Below are 19,789 nucleotides of genomic sequence, written 5' to 3'. Positions count from 1 at the left end.
AGGCTGTTACCGACGGCGACGCCAAGCGTCTGAAGACCGAGCCCCGAGCCTCCCGGTGCGGCTGGTCCCCCCGGTGCTCGCCTCCCGGCTCTCGGGCTCCCGGTGCGGGCGGCGCCTGACCCGGGCCGGCCGGCTCTCACTGGCCGGCTGTCACTGGCCTCACCCCGCCCCTCTTTTCTTTTTTCTCCGCAGAGTTTAAAAATTAAAATATGCTTAAATAAAGCAAGAAAACAATAACACAAACACACGATTATAAACGTATTTGTAATACGTCAAACACAAACATAATCAGGGAGGAGATACGTTTCTGATCAAACGTAATTGGGAATGCGTATTAGTTCTGGGGGAATGTAACTTTTAGGAGACAGGGTTGCTGAACGTATAGCAAGTCTGCAGTGTTTTTATTATGTGTCATTTTGAAACAATGACATGGTTTCCCATAATCCTCAAAAGAGATGATTGGTTCTTAAGGACAGATAGTGTCATTGTGTTATTCTAGTTGTCATGGCAGTTTGTTATTACATGTATTTTTTTGAAGGACAGTTTCCATATAATAACCTTTTATCTACACCATAATGTATAATTTTTGATGGATGAGCTGACATAGTCTGATTAAATACACTGTCGTATTTTCTTACAGTGTTTTCACAGTTCTCTGGTGTGACAATGAACACAAGGATGAGTGCTCAAGTTTCACAGCATTGCCTTCTTTTTTTTGTGTGGTGAACCCTTCCTGTAAATCTTTCTGTCCTTCAATTGTTGTGAGAATGAGACCCGAATCTCGTGTTTATTCTTCAAAGCAGCAACTGTTAGTACATCTCCCAAGTTAGGACACTGTTCGGTTCCAGTGTGCATCTCATTTCTAACTCTGAACTGAACATTATGAGAAGATTAGATAACTTCCTGTCACCTCGAACATAGTTAGGGCCGTGTGAGGGAGCGCCTTAGTCATCGCTGACCTGGGATGAAGATATCCTCTTTTTTTATTCTCGCTGCAGCTTTGCTCCGACCTTCAGAGTTAGCCTCAGATCAAACACAAAGGAAAGATCATTGTTCACCAGCAAAGTGTGAGTCGTATACGGGGCTTTTGTACTTTTATTTGAACTACTTTAGATGTTGTACATCATGTGTCAGAGAGAGCAGAGGGACTGATAAATATTCATTTTTCAGACCCAAGCATTGCAGTTTGCCTCGCACTAAATACGGATATTTTTAGAAGTCGTCGGATTTGTTTTTCAACTCCTCAGAAGCAGATGTTTGTAATTATTCCATGTTAATTGGCCAACTTCTTGCTGTCTGTGATGCCTTCTCGGGAAGTGGGATCTCAGGTGAGGAGGGAGACACTTTCTTGGCTCGGCAGCGAAGTAGCTGAACTCGGGCTGAAGCCTTGTGCTCTTCCTGCCTCATCCTCCTCCCCACGTGGAAGCAGGACCAGCTCATGTGTGGCGGAGCATCAAAATATGCCGGCCATTGCTATTTAATCGCCATTCTGGACCCCTGCATCAATTAGCCTTCCCTAATGAGCGCTTACAGGTAGGTTTGCAGAGTCCCCCCCTTTCATGTCGGAGAGTACATGTGGCGGTGTCTCGCAAGCCATTGATGTCTGACGGAAGTGAGGAAGTGTATTGTGATCGTGTTGTGTGGTATCCGGGGCTTTTCTCCTCTGCACACACACACACACACACACACACACACACACACAGACACAGACACAGACATGTTTTCAACTCCCTTGCTGCTTACATCTGTTGCCATGGTGACGAGAGGCTCAGAAATGATGGCCCTGGGGCTCGTTAGGGCCAGTGTCAAAACTGGCGATGCATGGCCAGTGTCCACATGCTCCTCCTGCCATCTTCGTGCCTGTTCTCAGCATCCTTTCTTCAGCAGGCTGAGCAACACCTGATGGCCGGAGGGAAAGCCGCCCGCAGTTTCTCTCCACCTTTTGAGACCGTCGTATTAGCAATTAGCAAACTCACCCACACTACAGCTGGCATCAAAGCGCTCTTAAACAGCGAGATGTGCCGGTTTGAATTTTCACCACTGAGGAGTCCGCATCAGAATATTCTTCTTCTTCCTGAATCTGATTTATTCATGAGGGCGAACAAAGCAATCAGACGAGGAAATCTCCCAAGTGCCAGGTTCATGTGTGTTTTGCGCACCACAGAGTGTTGGGAAGTGCCTCGGTTCATCCATTGCCAGCCAGCTGATTACTTCGGGGGGGCTGGCATTAGTTTGTGTCACAAACTCCCTCCTCGTGTGCACTTTGGGATATATATATATATATATATATATATATATATATATATATATATATATATATATATATATATATATATATATATATATATATATATATATCCACATTCACATCCATGTCCTCTTCCGCCACGTTCTGGGCTTCAAAGCCTTCGCCTGCACCGCTCCCTCCATCTCTGGGAGAGTCTGTGGAGTCTGAATTGGGCTCATATTCCACTCTGATTGCACAAACATATCCAGGGAGGGGGGGTTCACCACATGGACAAGCCAACAAACACCTGGTATTCTGCAAGGGTATCATTAGGGTAGCGCCAGTTTACACACGTCCTGCCTGGATCAAAACAAAGGCAGGACACTATGGGTGACTTAATCAGGCTGGCTCTGCCTCACAGATTCACTGCAGCTCTGACTCACTCCCCACTCTCTGTAAGTATGAAAGAGTTAGTCCAGACGTACGGAGGAGGGTTTTTTTTTCAGGTGGGGGTTTGCAAGGAGTTTTCTGGCACGCTCACACTGGTCAGCAGCGCTGGGAGATTCCTGCTGTGACTACGGGGCTCAGCTAAACCCAAAGCTCTTAATTTAATGTGAGCCTGTGGGTGGGTGGGTGGGTGGTTGTGTGTGTGTGTGTGTGTGGAGGGGTGTTGTTGTTTTCCTCAGGGCTTGCATGCATGCTCCCAACATAATGTCACGTCAAACAGCAGTCACAATCAGATCCTTTTTGTTCTCTAATAAAAAAACACTCAATCCTAAAGGGAAATGTATTTCCTGTCAGAGTGATATCATATATTTAATCATACGTTTGTTTTACCATCCACCTGTGTATTTTCACTTTGTTCCTGAATAGTGGGCAATTGATTTGTATTAATTTATTTTTTTCCCTCCCTACACAAAGATCATTCCTGGGCCAGACATGACAAGAAAGATGGAAATAAGACACTACCACATGAAATTATCTATTGATTTTTCCCGCTGTGCTTGTAATGGTTATGGAGGAGGGTTACAGTGTCTCGTGGTGAATTCTACCGGTGTGTTTAACTGCTGTGTGGGTTGCTGAGGCAGAACCGTCTTCTAGGTCATATCAGTAGCTCGTAGATTAGACTTGCTAAATTTCAGGGCCATGGGAATGAAAACAAACAAGCAGGATCTGGTTACATTGGCCGTTTCCTCGCACTTCCCCTCCCTCGTGCCCTCCACTAGCACCTTCGTGAATGTTTGCACAGCAAGATGGGCATTCAGTGGTCAACGCTTGGTTTACAGGTCAAACATGCAGATGAGACACCTGAATGCCCACGCGCAGACGGGGCCTCTCTGCTTGGGCAGAGTTGGATTAAAACCTGCAAAGTGGATTTTTATTTTTTATTTATTTTATTTTTTGAGGGGGGGGTGAAATGTTCAGTATCTTCATCCAAATGCATTTTATTTATTTTTTAGAAAGCCCATTTCCTTCCTCCTGGGACACCCTTTCTTAATCTTGGTCCTGTGACTCTTTGCAGGCGGAGAAAAAGAAGCAAGTAACAGCAATCCTTGATGATATACACTTTTCTGTGAACCCATGTCCCCATCTCGGGCACTGCGAGTTGAATGACGTTTATTGCCCCATTGATAATGAATAGTCCTTATTGACCATGCCGACATTGTCTACTCGTCATTACAGTCATATGCCCCCTTTATGACCTGTGATAATCTATCGACAGGAATTTTAAATGACATGTGGCGAACAGGCACGTGAAAACGTACCTTGACTCCCACCTAGTGGCAGCTCAGGCACGCACACCCCACATCAGGTGACTGTATGACACTTTTTTTTTTTTTTTTGCTGATGTTCAATCCCTTTCATGTGTCTTGTGGACCGTGTTTAGGAGGGGAAGAAGAAATTCGATAAGGAGACGGAGAAATACTACTCCACGCTTGAGAGGCACCTCAGCTTATCATCCAAAAAGAAGGAGGCATATCTGCAGGAGGTAAAAAGCAAAACAAATTTTCCTGATCTCCAAACATGTCTTTGAATAATGCGGTTTTAGAAGAATAAAGCCATTGTTTGTGCACACAGTCTCCAGGTGGGGATTAGCTCTCGGCCCACACAGGGCTCTCCCTCTTTGACCCGCGTCCGTGTTGTGGCAATAACCCCCAGTTTGTTTGCTCGTTTTCAGGCTGACACGCAGATTGATAAGGAGAGGCAACTCTTCTATGATGCGTCCCTTGAGTATGTTTTCAAAATACAAGAAGTGCAAGAGAAGAAGAAATTTGAGTTTGTTGAGCCGGTAAGAAAAGTATCAGTTTTGCATCTTTCTGCGCTCAGTTAGTGCTGAATGCATATTGAAGATGCAGTAATTGCTTTGCCTTCTTTTTACTATATATGTAGTTAAAAGATTAGCACAGAATGGTTTTACTTACTGCTGATGGAAGTGGCGTTTTAATTTATATATATATATATAAATATTAAATATATATATATATATTATATATATAAATTTTATATATATATATATATATATATATATATATATATATGCTTGTATATTCCATACATTTGTCATTTTCATTCCAAATTATCTGTAATAAAGTCGAATCCATTTGTGGAAGGTAGTGGGTAAAATTAGATCAAGTGGTTGTTGTCAAGTAAAACAAAACAGTGTGAGTGCAAATCAAAGCCTCCGCCTTCCAGATATGTGGAGTCAATTCTAACATCTTTAGCAGAGAAGTTGCCAGCACACATTGAGTTCTCTCGGTTTTAAATGGCTGGTAATGTGAGATCGGAGCAAAGAGAATGTTTAAAAAAATAAAATAATATATAGACTCGTATTTGTTTACATCCGCTGGAAGCTCACCCAGAACCCGGGCCAGAAATGTAAATCTCCAGGCCCCAGGTAGGTAGTGGTGGGGAAAAATGACACGGCTCAACCTTGCCAAGTGATGAATCTGGCCACTGATAAGATGGTTCATCCTTGAACACTTGATATACCGAGACTCACACCTCATCAAAGGAATAAAATCAGTGGTTCTGTCTAAGGAGCTGAGACCAGCTCCATGTTTGTGGGCTCCCCCATGTTAGAGATGGGATCTGCTACACACACACACACACACACACACACACACACACACACACACACACACACACACACACACACACACACACACACAATGGTCAAGGATGTTTGTGCGTTATACAAAAAATAAGATCAATATCTGCCAGAAATAAAACTTTCTGAAACTTTCCTGTTATTTATAGTTTTCATCATGTATACTAGCCAGTGCATCTAGATGAAAATATAAAATTTTCATCAGATTTCCAAATAAATTTTGCTACAAAGTACAATATGTTTAATAATGAATTAATTACTTTTTCCAACATGTACAGTATATTATAATTAGAGTTTTACTCCAAAAGTGGATATGCACAGAGTGTGACATTTACAGAATCAAAGCCAATTGGGCACATTCTTGGCGACGGTATTATAATTACATCCAGTGTTTAACAATACAAATCACGACAGAACTCTCCAAGTTTTAGAGAGACTGAATGATAATTGTGTGATTATAGTGGTGATAATCATTTTTGGTGTTGAGAATGGAACGTTTTATGTCGCATTGTTCCTTTTTTTCTTTTTAAATGTGCTCTCTCCTGTGAATTAGTAATCAAGCTCTAAAGTAACTCTCTAAATCACATATCGTTCCTCTCCAGCTCCTGGCCTTTCTTCAGGGTTTGTTTACGTTCTACCACGAAGGATACGAGCTGGCTCACGAGTTTGAGCCGTACAAACAGCAGCTCCAGTTCAACCTACAGAACGTAAGTCTCAACACCTCGGGGGTTGCACACAAAGGCAGCTGGCCACGTAATCAGATTCTGCAGCTTATCATACCCCAATATAACAAGCCAGAGTTTTCACAAAATGGATAGACGTGCTATTAAATGAGATTCTGCGCGGCACTGAGGATCAATATCTTCAGAGTGTTGTATTGCAGGCAGTTACTGCAGGCCATTTAATGGTACTGTGTCAAGAAAAAGAAAATAGAGGTAGAACTGAGTGTAAAACTACAGCAGCTGCTGTGCCCTCTCCTTTCCATCACCATGACCTCACCACTCGCAGCCTGAGGGCTCAAATTTCGCTCTGACCCAAAATGTCAGCGCCGTTGCCCTGACAATTTCCACTCCCGTGACCCTCTCTCCATGTCCTCAGATGCAGAGGGCTCTAATAGGAGCTGGACAAGGTGAGGCTGTCTCAGCATCTCTGTAGCAGGGGATATGAGACAGCCTCACACTGACCTTTTTAAATAAAAACTAATAAAAAAAAGAGGTGTCCGGGGAGCGCTAACGATTGAGTCCTGAATTTGTATCACCTCGAGTGTATTCCTCCAATATGAATCCACTGTTTTGGAATTGGATGCTGCGTCTTGTACTTCCAAACAGTTTGCCAATGTGTTCTTTCCCCCAGGTGTCCTCACGCCGTTGCACAAATGTGAAGCATTTATCATCGGTTGACGTGTTTTGCTTTGTTGGTTTCAGTCTGCGCCTTGATGCAGGCAAAGTAAGGGGTACTTGAGATGAGAAACTGCAGGGAAAGAAATGAAGTCGCACAAGACTTCCTCCGCTAATGCAATTACAATCCAATCCTGCGCAGACCCGAAACAACTTTGTGAGCACTAAGCAGGAAGTGGAGAAGCTGATGAAGAGGATACGGTCTGCAGATCAGGACTATAAACCCCCAGGCCAGTGGACGATGGAAGGCTTCCTGTACGTCCAGGAGAAACGTGAGTCTTTGTAGCCGGGCTCCAAGCCAGTCAGAGCCCCCTTCAGACCTCACTTATAAGTGCATGGTTTTACATCCATCACCATAAACATGTCTGGAGCTTTCCCAGGCCTCTACAGAGGAGATCCTCTCGCACAGAGCTCATAATTCATCCTGTTTACCGATTCACTTTGATGTGCTCTCAAACACGGGGGGGAGGGGAGATGCCCAAATGGTAGATTTTTATCAGCAGCGATAAACAACATTTGATTCATCACACTTTAATTGCAAATTGATTTTCAGAAGTCTTTCCAAAAGCCTGTGATTCAGAGAAAAATATTTAGTCTCAAGCACTTGTGTGTTGTTGGTGTTTGTGTCTTAGGTCCCCTGGGATGCACTTGGACGCGTCACTACTGCACATACGAGAAAGGCAGCAAGACCTTCACCATGAGCAACACTGAAAGTAAAGCGGCCGCTAAACAGGTAGTTTAGTTTGAGTTTTGGTTCAGTTTAGTTGCACGTACAGATGCCTGAGCACGAATCACCTGTGTGGGCGAAGTGAAGAACTCCCTCGTGGCTGATGCGGATGCTTCGCCTCAGAGGGGAATAAAGAGAAATCAAGATGACAGGACAGAAAACAAAAGACTTGTTAACTCAAGGTGGACAAAAATGGTTCAAAGACAACAAAATCCACAAATAACAAGAAAGGGGACATGAGGAATGAAAATAACCCCATTACAAAGAGTGTGTGTGTGTGTGTGTGTGTGTGTGTGTGTGTGTGTGTGTGTGTGTGTGTGTGTGTGTGTGTGTGTGTGTGTGTCTTGTTTTGTACACATCAACGAAACAGATTCACTTCATTTTCAAGCATTTGCACTTAAATATGAGTGAAAACTTCTCGAGACTTCATATAGATCAAATAATCCAGTTATAATTATGTCATTGTGTATTAGATCAACCACCTGCCAACAAACTTTTGCATTTACTAATCAGATGATTGCACTACTGTTTTTAGACGTGCATGAAGGGAAGAATCAAAGATAAAGGCTTCACGAGTGCATTCAAATGTTTTTTTTTTTTTGTATTCCTATTTATATTGATTGATACGGTATGTTTATCTTTTAGAACGGTCTCGTCCTGAACCAGGCGGAGATGTTCAAGCTCAAGTCCTGCATTCGGAGGAAAACGGACTCCATCGACAAGCGTTTCTGCTTTGATATCGAAGTGATGGAGAGGTCTGTGACTGTTTGATCAAACAAGTGTTCCCAAAAAGGTCTCCACACTTACATGGACTGAAAACATCCAGTAAACATAATAATCACCACCACCTCTAGCATGTCGACATTTGTCTTCCATCACTAGTTGGAACGGCGTGTTGGAGAAAAGATCGAATCAGCATGCTGCGGTGCGGTGGTGTAAATAATGATAGTCGCCATGGCATCACTCTAGTAATTATACATTTTGAAGTTTGAGGGTAACTTTGGTATTTTTCAACTTGGACCCTATTTTTCATGTTTTTGTGTCTAACTGATTAATAGGGACAATAATGTAAACGTTTGGAGTCTCTCCTCCCCCCGTCTGAAGTGTCAATCAAGTGGTCTCTTGATACCCTTGTAATACACTGGTTGTATTTCTCTGTAGGGTACTTTCCATAATGTTACACTTATAATAACATTCCAAGCCTCTCAGTGGCAAAAACAAGCACTTGTAGTGGACGTAACGTTACATGCCCTCTCAGCTCGATTGACAGCTGCCGGTACAACGTTCACCTTAGTTCCCATTTAAATGTCACTTACACACAAAACATGCGATATTTTGGTTGAAAAATACCGCAGTTTTTGCATACAACTATCTATCAAAGCAAAAGTCACCCTACAGAAAAATAATGTTTTTAGTTTTTAAACAACTAACCTATTTGAAGATTGAGGACGTGCACGTGGGGATTTTCTTGTTCTCATGCATTGTGTGTCCTGTTGAACCCAATTGATATTGTGGCAATTAACCCAGATCATCATGAGAGTACTCAGCATTGCAAGACCCGTTCAGGTTTGATTAACATCTTCAAAGACTCCCGGTGTACCAGATGTTTTCAGCTCTGTTTGTCTCCTGCACGTCCCTCCAGTCCCCTCCTTCCCAGGCTCTTGTTTGTTGTGTGTCCACAACATCGATATTTACCCAGTCCGTCTTTTCTCTCTGTTCATGTCAATGTAGAAATGACATCTATCGTGGAACTCTTTTCAGGCCACTTCAGTTTTTCTATAAAGTCCGGTATGTGAACTGACCAGTGCTGCCCTCTCGGGGCAGTTGCATGTGCTGCATGTGCGCTGCTACTTGTGTCACCCGCTCAGTCTCTAACCCGAACCCTCTAATGAAATGCTGTCGTCTTGGCGCTTCACAAAATCACTTGGTCAATATGGGCTTAAGGACACAGACATATTCCAAAATGATTTCTACTTGCCTGCAATTACTCAAATAACACATTGATTTACGTCCTCCTGAGAATCAATTGATAATTTCGCCTCTCTTCAGAAGTTTAACAATTTTTTGCGGAGTGGGAACATTCATAACGGATTTGTATTTTGCGCGGTACTCTGATAACGGGATGAGGGTTTGGCCAAAGATCAAATGCCTTCAAGAGCATTCTGATGAACGATGGCCGGCTTGATCGAGTTATGAGGGCTCGGAATGAGCTCATTATCGGGACGTGTGCTCCAGAATATAGAGCTAGCTCATCACCGTGCGTTATTGTTGCACGGCGCCGGCGGCACCCGCTCACCCTTGGCGTGGTGTTGCTGAGCACGGACAATAACTGCAGTTTATTTGCAGGGCATCTCATTTATCATAAACGGGCGATGGCCCCAAGGTGCTTGTTCCAACCACAAGGACAGTGTGGGCCAAGCTCCAGTCGGCTTCAAGCTCATCCATTCATCCTCATTATAATAAACATGCTGTTACACCTATAGCCCCGCCGGATTCTGGCAAACTCTCCTTTTAAAGGGTTGGTTCACACAAATTACGAAAGAGTATTCGGCCATGCGAACAATTTTATTTTATTTGCACACATTTACGCAGTGATTATAATTTAATTTGTGCTGCTCATGGCAATGAAAAAAAGGTGTCGCTGTTGAATCTTTGAAATGTTTTCAGTGTTGTGAGCATCAGAAATGTAATTCCCTCCACTGTTTTCAAGGGTAGACGCATTAATGTCCGAGGAAGATGTCTCCAAACTTGGTGAAAAGAATGCAAAACTATCTGCATGGCGAGATGCCACTGGAGGTGAACACTGAAAGTGTGGTTAATATTCCCCGTTAATCGCAACACATGCCACGTGACATGGCTCCATGCTAGCACTAACTATCACTACGGGTGGGCTTTGTTTTTGTTTGCCAGTGTCAGATAATGTTGACAGTGCTGTGTACCGACTGCAGGTAATGCTTCGTGTCACGAGTGAACCGAGGAACAAATGTTAAGGGTCTTATATGCATGTTGGGTGCCAAAACAAATCAAAACTTATCACTTTAATCTTAAGCACATGTAGCGTTTTAACTGTGGAATGCGAAGCACCGAGCCAAGCGAGGGCACAGTTTGAAGTCAAGCATTTGCACATGAGCTATTTTAGTCGCACTAGTCCTTTTATAGTGGTCTGATCCAATGTAAACAAGGTCTGTCCAGGGCCCCCGAGGCAATGAGATCAGACTGAGAGCAGCTTTTCTCTGAAATCTTTGCAGGCACGGCGTTATGACACTGCAGGCACTCTCCGAGCCCAACAGAAGATTGTGGCTGGAGGCCATGGATGGCAAGGAGCCGGTGAGGAACTCTGCCTGTTTGTCTTTGAAATATTCATTATGAGGCAGGCTGCTGCTTTTAGACGGGGAAAACAATACCCAAGCTGACTTATTTGTGACTGGCACCCTCATCTGGAGGGTTCATGTTATGTTCTTTTTTGAGAAACCATGACCCCACTGTCCACTTGTGCTAATAATAGGACAGACGGCTTAACAGACCCTCTGGGAAAACCAGAATTCGGTTCTTTCTGGGAATATTTTTTTTTTTTTCAATTTTAACCAGAGCTCGTTAACATAATAATAATTTTGTGAACTTTCTCTAGATTTACAACCTGCCAGCTATATTAAGCAAAAAAGAAGAAAGTAAGTGTGTTTTTCTATTTTGTATGTATATATATCTTTCCAATCTCCTTTCATCATTGAAATGTGTAAATCTAGCTTTCCAAGACTTTAAATAAAAATCCCCAGCCTGCACATATCAAACACATACGTTGTTACGTGTAGCCATCTGCATTCATTAACACAATAACTTGACATACACCCACTCAGCTGACATGGCGGCGCCTTTCAGCACAAGGACTGTGCATTATTAGTGAGAGCCAAACACAGAGGGGAGATCCTGTTCCTCATGCACAGTGCGTGCTTTACGCAGACGGTAATTGACGCGTCAACCTTATTCTCATGTTGTATTACAGCATTTCTTAATGAGACGGGCTTCAACTTCGTAAGGAAATGCATCGACCTGGTGGAGATTAGAGGTGAGGCATTTACATCTCTGAGTGCAGCCTGGCTGTGATTATGAATATCAATGCGCTTCCTTCATTAGTGGACATGACAACGCATTGCATTTGCATAAGTCTTAACTAAACAGCAAAACTTTGTTCCAACCCTTTCCTTTTCTCTCTCATTGCCACGTAGGCTTAAATACAATGGGACTGTACAGGATTGGAGGGGTCAACTCCAAAGTACAGAAGCTGATGACCACAGTATTTTGTAAGTAGCCTTAAAATCAGAAAATAACGTGTTTACACAGCTCAGCAGACTAGAAACGACTAATGAGCTCTGTGTTCAAAAGAACTTGAGCCCAAATTAAAAATATTGTCAATGTTAAGGCTTTTTTTAATGAGTATTTATTTGTGTCGTATATACAGCATTACATGTAGCAAAACTAACATAAATAGATTATTCTGTCATTTCCAAATGCCTGATTTAGCTTATAAAGCTTTAGCGTATAAACAGCTCGTCTCTTTCTGTCCACCATCCACCTCATGTTGAATCTGGAGCATTAGCAAACACAATATGAGCCTGCAGAGTGAGGAAAGAGGTCCTCCTTGTGGCGTGACAGCGTAACAGCCACCCGGTCCCATATTACTCTGTCATTACTTTATTAGATGATCCAAGGTAATCCTGTTTGCATGTACATTTGAACAGGAAATGTCTGAAGGATTTATTAAATTCCCCCTCAAGCTTGATCTCCATCTCCGGGAGACACCACACGTGTATGTGTGCATTAATTTCAGATTCTCCTCTCCAGCCTCTCCACATAGGAAGACAGACGGGGTTTTTAATGCTTTATGAGGCAGCCTGTCAGGGCGTGTCTGGTTGTATTGGTTTTCTCCACGAAATGTACAGCTCACGCACTGTGGTAAAATGTAATGTGTTTCCAATAGCATCCAGGGCACCTGTGGATATGGACCTGGATCCAGAGACGTGGGACAACAAAACTATTACCAGCGGCCTCAAGAATTACCTCAGGTCAGCTCGCCCCACCGGCTAGGCGTCCTCTTTCAGGAATCATCATTAGCTCCATAATGCCTCTTTGAAAGCTACCCGGTGTTTGTCCTGCATTGTGCGCTGCCAGTGACTCTCATTCAAAAGACCCATGTCACTCAGGAAGTAAATGCCAACTGTTCTCTTCATTCACCAGGTGTCTCTCTGAGCCTCTAATGACCTTCAAGCTCCACAAAGATTTCATCATGGCTGTCAGTAAGTTACCCAAAGTTACTATGAGGGCTGTAGTTTGACGACATACATATTCCACCATTTATTGTTTTAATATTGCACATGAGAGAGAGATTCTTTGTCAAACTTGAGACCTTTCTTCTGTTTGCTGTGAGATGTTTGATCAACTATGGATTAATTGTGTTCGTGCCATTTGGTAGCGCATATGGATTAGAACATTCTGTGCGCTTGCATTTATTTAGATCAGATAGAATTTGTCTCACATATTGTGATTTTGGGTCCCCCCTTTTTGAAAGGGGATTGAGTTTTAAACTGGACTGCGTGTCAAATGTATTAATTTAGAATGAGATGGCTTTGTGGTTGCAACAGCCAGGCAGCGGGAAAGTGAAATGAGAAGAGATTGAACCAATTTAAAAAGTGTCCGTCTCTGGAAATGGCTCCATGCCATATGCATTACATAGCTCTCTTAAACTGGTTTAATCTCTAGTCATTTGAGGGTTTTTTTCTACACCTCTGTGAATATAGTGTCTCAAGTTGAATGTGAATTTGAAGAGCTACATTTTACATGTTTATGTTTTTGTTTTTCCACAATATCAAGTGGATATTTTTCTATTTAAATACAAGTGTAATTCACGTTGATCAAATCTAATTTCTAATCACATTGGCTGCACATTAATGTGACAAAATAGTAATACAATACAGTATTCTATCCCTCTGATCACAGGCACCCTAATACAAAATATGACCATTCTAAAAGTCAATAATTGTCAGGTAATTGTCTTTTTTGTGTGTGTTGGTACATGATCCGCTTGATCATTTGATATTCATTTGCCTTTCCCCAGAGTCAGATGACCAGAACTACCGGGTGTGTGCTGTCCATGCTTTGGTTCATAAGCTGCCCGAGAGGAACAAGGAAATGCTGGAGCTGCTTATAAAGCACCTCGTCACGTACGTATTCCTGTAATGAATCAGTTACACTGCAGCCTTTTAAAAAGAAAAAAAGAGAAGATAAAAATTGCTGAGACGGATTTAATAGTTTTCACAGTTCGGGTACACCCTAATGCATTTGTCGGTGTTTCTAATACTGTCAGTCGCTGGTAAAGAATGAAACCGTCACGCTTGGTGAAGAGTTTTCATTATCGAGACAGAACAGCATCTTACACCCATGTCCTCGACCTGCAGAGTTTCCACACAAAGCCAGTCCAACCTGATGACGGTGTCCAACCTGGGTGTCATCTTTGGGCCCACCCTGATGCGCTCCCAGGAGGAAACCGTGGCCGCCATGATGAACATTAAGTTTCAGAACATAGTGATGGAGATACTTATCGAGAACTTCAGCAAGGTTAGTTGCATTTGCCTTTTGCTCTGAAACAAGCTTTTTCAATATCTACACACAGAACACATTTATGTGCACTGTCTTTTTTTTCTTTTTTATGCTTGACTAAAAGACACTGTACATGACACCGCATGCAGGTGGGTAATATGGATATATCTTCTATTACGGGGCACTGAATTCGAATTGCATGATTGTAGATATGTTACATTTTCTGGAAATTAAATTGAGAAATGTCCCCCACCTTTATACCGGACAGTGAGAGTCTTAAAATATTTGTATCAAAGCTCAAAAACAATGTGAATACCAGTCTGAACTGGTGAGGAATACACAGATCGTGTCGTAATCAGTGCTTTTTTCTGGACCTCCAGATCTTCCACCAGCCTCCGGATCCCAACGTGCCCCTGCCCCAACCCCAGAGCCAGCTCGGCTCTCGCAGGAGCAGGGCCATCTGTCTGTCCACGGGGCCCAGGAAGCCCCGCAGCCTCTACACCCCAACCCTGTGCCTGGCAGATGCAGAAAGTGAGTACCAACCGCCGCGGGCCATCACACCATCATTTGACAAAACCCCGTCGGCGGCCTTTAATAATCTCTCCGACGTCTGCACACACTGTCTCGCCACATTTCTGGAAGCTTGACCTCATATTAGCTGGTGCAGCAGATTTTAATGAGGGCCTCGTATGCCTCCTCTCTGGTCCCTGCATAGGTGACACTTTCAGCAGCAGTCCAAGCAGCACCCCCATGGGCAGCATGGAGTCTTTGTCCTCCCACTCCTCTGAGCAGAATAGCTCCTCCAAAACAACCGGCTCTGCTCAGGTCAAGGCCAAGTCGCTGCTGGACCTCCGGCGAACGCCGTCGCAGCTCTCAATCGGCCCCAGGAGCGCCGTGTGTCTCAGCAGCCCGGAGTCCAGCTCCAGGGAGGACGCGGGTCGTACGGACGGAGAGTCGGAGGATGCTCTCAGCATGTCCTCCGTGAGCACAGCGCCCCAGCTGTCTCCCGCCCCCAAAAAAGCCCCACACTGCAGCATTGACCTCAGGCCAGCGCTGTTGAACCGCTCCGCCGGCCCCTCCCTGAAATCACTGCATATATCTGAAGGTAGGAGGATCCGTCACTTCGTGCCGGTCGTTGCGTTTGTTTCCTGCGCAGTAATGAAGCGGAGAGAAACTTCATGAATTCTGTCATTTTCAGGACAGAATTCATAAACGAGATAGTTATATTGTCATTAGTTATTCCTGAAGGACTTCAGACTGACGGCACTCCCTTGACTTCAAACAGAAGTGGTAAAATGTGATTTGCATGACTTATTCCAGTCACTTGGTGCATGCAGAGTGTGAGCTGTTTAGGTATCAAACTTTATTGCCTTTGTGTCATTTACCAGGAGACGTACTACTTGCATGTCTCCCTCAAGGCCACAGGAGCTGCTCTGGATCCATCCAAAGTCTGTCAACACTGGAGCCCAGCGAGAGTCTGAAGCCCTCGGGGCACCCGGACCTGCCACCAAAACGAGTGCTCCGCTGCCGAATGGACCCAGTCAGCAACGGCTACCAAAGGCCTGGCTCAGTGTAATTAATGGCTTTTAAAACGCTCGTCATTTCGCTCATTAGAACTCCTAATGCCATCCATGAAATCTTATCTCGTGGACATTTCTCTCATTATTACTCAACTAAAAACCAGCGCTGAATAATTGATGAGCCAATCGTCAGAATATCAACAACAATTCTGATGTTGAGTTATCGCTAAACCTTTAGTGGTTTGGATGTTCTGCTTTTCTTTGTTTGTATATCATTGTACATCTAATAAACATTGGGGTTTGTACTGTTTGTCTGAGAAAACGGGCTCTGGGGAAACATAATATGGCCTTTTTCTGTATTTTCTGTCATTTTATAGACACAACGATTCATTAATTATTCCAAAGCAACAGACAGATCAATTGATAATGAAAGTATTTGTTGGTTGCTGTCCTCTGAAGCCTCCTGTGGATATTCAGTTTATATAAGGGCAATGTGTTCGTGTGCAGTTTAATGTCCCTTAACGAAATAGCAAAGTCCATAATGCTCGAGGACAGTAGAGCAACATTGCTCTCCGTCTCGCTCCCCTCTGAGTCATCAGCCTCCTCCTCCTTCTGTTTATGAGCATTGAGAGTTCTCTGAGATCAGATGAGTATGTGTTTGGAGATTTATGCCTTTTCCTCTCTGGTGGGAGAGCTGGCTTTAATCACGCTCTGCCTGCTCTGGGGTTGACGTGACCCAGCAGCTATCTGCACTCCTTCTCCCGAGACTAATAGATTGTTTGACTTGTCCTGTCTGAGAAGCCAGTCACACAGTCTCTCTCTAGTTCCCTTGCATAACACCCGCCCAGCTCACGACAGGCTCCGGTGTCCCCTTGACTCCAAGGTTTGCTGCACGCGGGGTCAAGTGCAGCCTTGTTGGCGGTTTAAACTCGATTCAGCGCCATGCTGGAGCTGGGTCCGCCCGGAGGAAGGAAACCTCCCGTATTGTGCTGTTACGCATTTCACCTCAATCTAAAACAATGAGGAATGCTGGTCGGGAGGGAGTGGACAGACTTGTTTTTGTTTCTCTCCGCGGCGGCATTTTATAGATAATGATGTATCAAAATAGAAAACACTTTTCCTCTTTTACCGACTCTGACCATGCGATCACTGGGTATATATTTGCATTTGGATGACATCATTTATCAAACCTGCTGTTTTATTTTACCCCTAACACAATGAAGTGGACTGAACTTTCCCATGTTGTTTCAGGGTCGCTGCCAGAGCACTGCTTTTTGAAAACGCCTCTCCATCGCAGTCCGTTGCAGTCGGCCGGTACCGTATATATGACATCATCTCCAAAGGTTTTCCCCTCATCGATCCCTCTCTCACCACTTCAACACTGGCTCGTTTTTTTTCTCTTTTTATTGTCGTTGCAGAGATGCCAAGGCGATGTATTCCTGCAAGGCCGAGCACAGCCACGAGCTCAGCTTCCCCCAGGGGGCGCACTTCTCAAACGGTAAGCGGCGCAAACATTGTGTGCTTGGGATCAACTTTGCTGCAGAAGTGCCCACAACAGCACACGGGTCTCCTTCTGTAGGCTGATCGGACACTTGGACAGTGGACACAACAGAGTCTGTTGTGTCCTGGCAGCACACTGCAAGGGCTTGGCAGTGTTTTTGTGGAGGCAAAAAACATTTTGTTTTGCTCTTAGCGTGACACCCCCATATGCACTGCTGACGTATAAACAGCACTGGGATTTTATTTGTTTTTATTGCTTCTTGCCGTTTCCACCAGGAGATGACTTGGCCCACAACCAGTGCAGGCAGGTCACTGTAACCTAGAGATGGAAGGCAGCAGGGCCTGTTCCCTGTTAGCACAGGCAGCAGCGCCAGCAGCCCAACGCCAAAACGTCAACAAACGCTCCCGACTTACCAGCAGTACTTTTATTGCTCTCGTCATTAACGGGCCAGTTTTCTCCACATTCTTCTTAAGCATGTAATCCTGCCAGATTGTTTCAGCAGATCATTTTTAAAGCTATTCCTCCTCATCGCGGGGCATCTGAGCATAAATTAACGTTGCTGTTTTTAAGGCTTATACTGTGTGTGTGTGTGTATGTGTGTGTAATATATATATATATATATATATATATATATATATATATATATATATATATATATATATATATAAAATGTGATTAATCAAGGCGATCCTGCTTTCATGCTTGCTGAAATACTCCATGGGGACTGAATGCAAAGAGCAGGCTGACCCAAAGTCTTTTCAATCTGGTTTCCATGTTTATTTTTTCTGCCTAACAGCATCTTTTTCCCTTTTTTGTGCCACTATTCACCAAGTCTGGGAAATATTGGAACCACATTATGGCTTAGTGATTATACTTGTGGCTTCTATTCAATTTCAGTATTTCCTCCTCTCTTTTTGTCCCATAGTCTACCCCTCTGTTGAACCCAGCTGGCTCCAAGCAACATACGAGGGGAAAACCGGTTTAATCCCTGAGAATTATGTCGTCTTCCTCTAAGAAGCTGGTAAACATTGCATCTTTTTCATGGTATCCATGAAGAAGAAAAAACGATACACGATGTGGCAGATGGTTGTAATGTTTCTATTAGTTTCTGCATAGTGACCAAGTATCAAGCAGTGCAGTAATTGCTTTGACAGAGCTAGAAATCCCAAATAATGTAATGTATCCTTTTTGTAACGACTTCATCGCGAAATGTTTGTGGAATCTGCAGAGATTCCCAAATTATTGTCGGATGAAAATGTATTACCTGTCGACCGCACTGATGTTTTTTTAATCCCAGTTTTCGGCTCCAGAGTCACGAAACGATCACAATCAATTTCACAAGTTTTATTCTCAGAAATATATTATCTTTTAACGTTCTCATTATATCGACAGAACACTTTCCTTTCATCAATGGAAATCTGCAGTTTCATAAACATCTTCTATTAGCTGTAATTGAAACTAACTGTGATTTTTTAAATAGTGATACTAATCTATTAGAATCTAATAAAGAAAAGCAGAATGGGTTTGCACCTTAACGCTCATGTTTGTGGCCTGTGATCGTTGTTCATCCACTGAACCTGCTCACTGCTGCTGCAGTGCACTTTCTGGTGAGCTGTACTGTCCTGTAACGCTCTTGACTTCTTCTGTAGTTGCTAATCAACAATATTGACTTTGTTTATTAACTGTTTATTACTATAAATTATCACATCAAATATTTGTGTTTTAGTTTTTTTATATAATGTCATGATTGCTATTTTCATGAGGTGGCCTCTTGTGGCACTGGACTCACTGGTACACTGGTGTACCCGTACTGATAACGAGACATTACTGTCACAACATTTCCAGAGTACAATGGTCATGATTATTGAAAAGAAAGTAATTTAAGCTTAAAAGAAAGAAAATAATCAACAACACACACACACTTCAGTTATTACAAACTGAAAATTTGCTCCAAATGTCAGGATCATGATGTTCTTTTCTATTTACATTTTTAACAGTGCGAGGCGACCTTGAGCGTTCATGCTAGAATAATACTCCCTTGCGGTCTGAATTTGCAGGGGAAGTGATATTCATATCCTAAATATATATCAACATTTGGCATCCTTTTTTTGTTTTGTTTATATATATAGATATATGGCAAGTTTGTTTCCTTGCAATCATCTACTGTATCTTGACGGTGCATGAACATGTCTTTAAATAAACAGCGTGATTTGACCTGTGTTCCAAATTATTTGTCCTAGTTGGTGAGTTTCACTTGTGCTCACTGAGTAGTGAGAATCTATTGTCAGTGTGTTTACTATTTGGTCACATTTATTGTTCTTGTCTGTACAGTTTAAAAATGTGTGAACTGATTTTAGTTACAGTTCATTTTGATGTCGACCTCAATGCGTCGAGGAGAAAGAGAACATTTGTTTGTACTTGCTGATCCAGACATTTTATTGTGAAATGGGGCATTTTTATAAACTACTGCACTCACTTCAAATCTCACCTTCTGAAATGAAATAACACATTTTTGCTTGTTTTTAGTCAAATATTTAACATATTTTCAGTTTCTCCTCCCTGACGCTGGTGCAGTGAGCCACCCTAAAATAATTTCATTAGTGTCTCCTGAAAAAAATGTTGGTGAGACTGCTGAATATTCAACCTTTTTGTTTGTATTTTTCTTTTCTTTTTTCAGCTTCATTACGAAAATATAATTTAGTGTTTCTCAAAACCTA

At 43.0% G+C, this 19,789-nt stretch overlaps 1 protein-coding gene across 1 annotated transcript in view; it reads left to right on the top strand.

Annotated features, from left to right (window-relative positions):
• Positions 1 to 18,086, top strand: part of arhgap42b (Rho GTPase activating protein 42b) — a gene marked incomplete at both ends in the record, with an annotated part of 56,451 nt that extends 38,365 nt beyond the window's left edge. Inside the window, 20 exons of the mRNA XM_079225257.1 lie at positions 4,116 to 4,217; positions 4,407 to 4,517; positions 5,939 to 6,043; positions 6,876 to 7,005; positions 7,366 to 7,466; positions 8,106 to 8,215; positions 10,709 to 10,787; positions 11,089 to 11,128; positions 11,461 to 11,523; positions 11,684 to 11,758; positions 12,436 to 12,520; positions 12,693 to 12,751; positions 13,570 to 13,675; positions 13,910 to 14,069; positions 14,432 to 14,582; positions 14,767 to 15,156; positions 15,470 to 15,623; positions 16,823 to 16,885; positions 16,990 to 17,069; positions 17,998 to 18,086. Coding sequence (XP_079081383.1) covers positions 4,116 to 4,217; positions 4,407 to 4,517; positions 5,939 to 6,043; positions 6,876 to 7,005; positions 7,366 to 7,466; positions 8,106 to 8,215; positions 10,709 to 10,787; positions 11,089 to 11,128; positions 11,461 to 11,523; positions 11,684 to 11,758; positions 12,436 to 12,520; positions 12,693 to 12,751; positions 13,570 to 13,675; positions 13,910 to 14,069; positions 14,432 to 14,582; positions 14,767 to 15,156; positions 15,470 to 15,623; positions 16,823 to 16,885; positions 16,990 to 17,069; positions 17,998 to 18,086 — 2,253 coding nt within the window. The remainder of the gene's footprint in view (positions 1 to 4,115; positions 4,218 to 4,406; positions 4,518 to 5,938; positions 6,044 to 6,875; positions 7,006 to 7,365; positions 7,467 to 8,105; positions 8,216 to 10,708; positions 10,788 to 11,088; positions 11,129 to 11,460; positions 11,524 to 11,683; positions 11,759 to 12,435; positions 12,521 to 12,692; positions 12,752 to 13,569; positions 13,676 to 13,909; positions 14,070 to 14,431; positions 14,583 to 14,766; positions 15,157 to 15,469; positions 15,624 to 16,822; positions 16,886 to 16,989; positions 17,070 to 17,997) is intronic.
• Between the last annotated feature and the right edge of the window lie 1,703 nt (positions 18,087 to 19,789).

Source organism: Taurulus bubalis, assembly GCF_910589615.1.
Source record: "Taurulus bubalis genome assembly, chromosome: 10".
Classification (NCBI taxonomy): Eukaryota; Metazoa; Chordata; class Actinopteri; order Perciformes; family Cottidae; genus Taurulus; species Taurulus bubalis.
The sequence above is the reverse complement of the archived record's forward strand: the minus strand, read 5'-3'. Positions and strand labels throughout refer to the sequence as shown.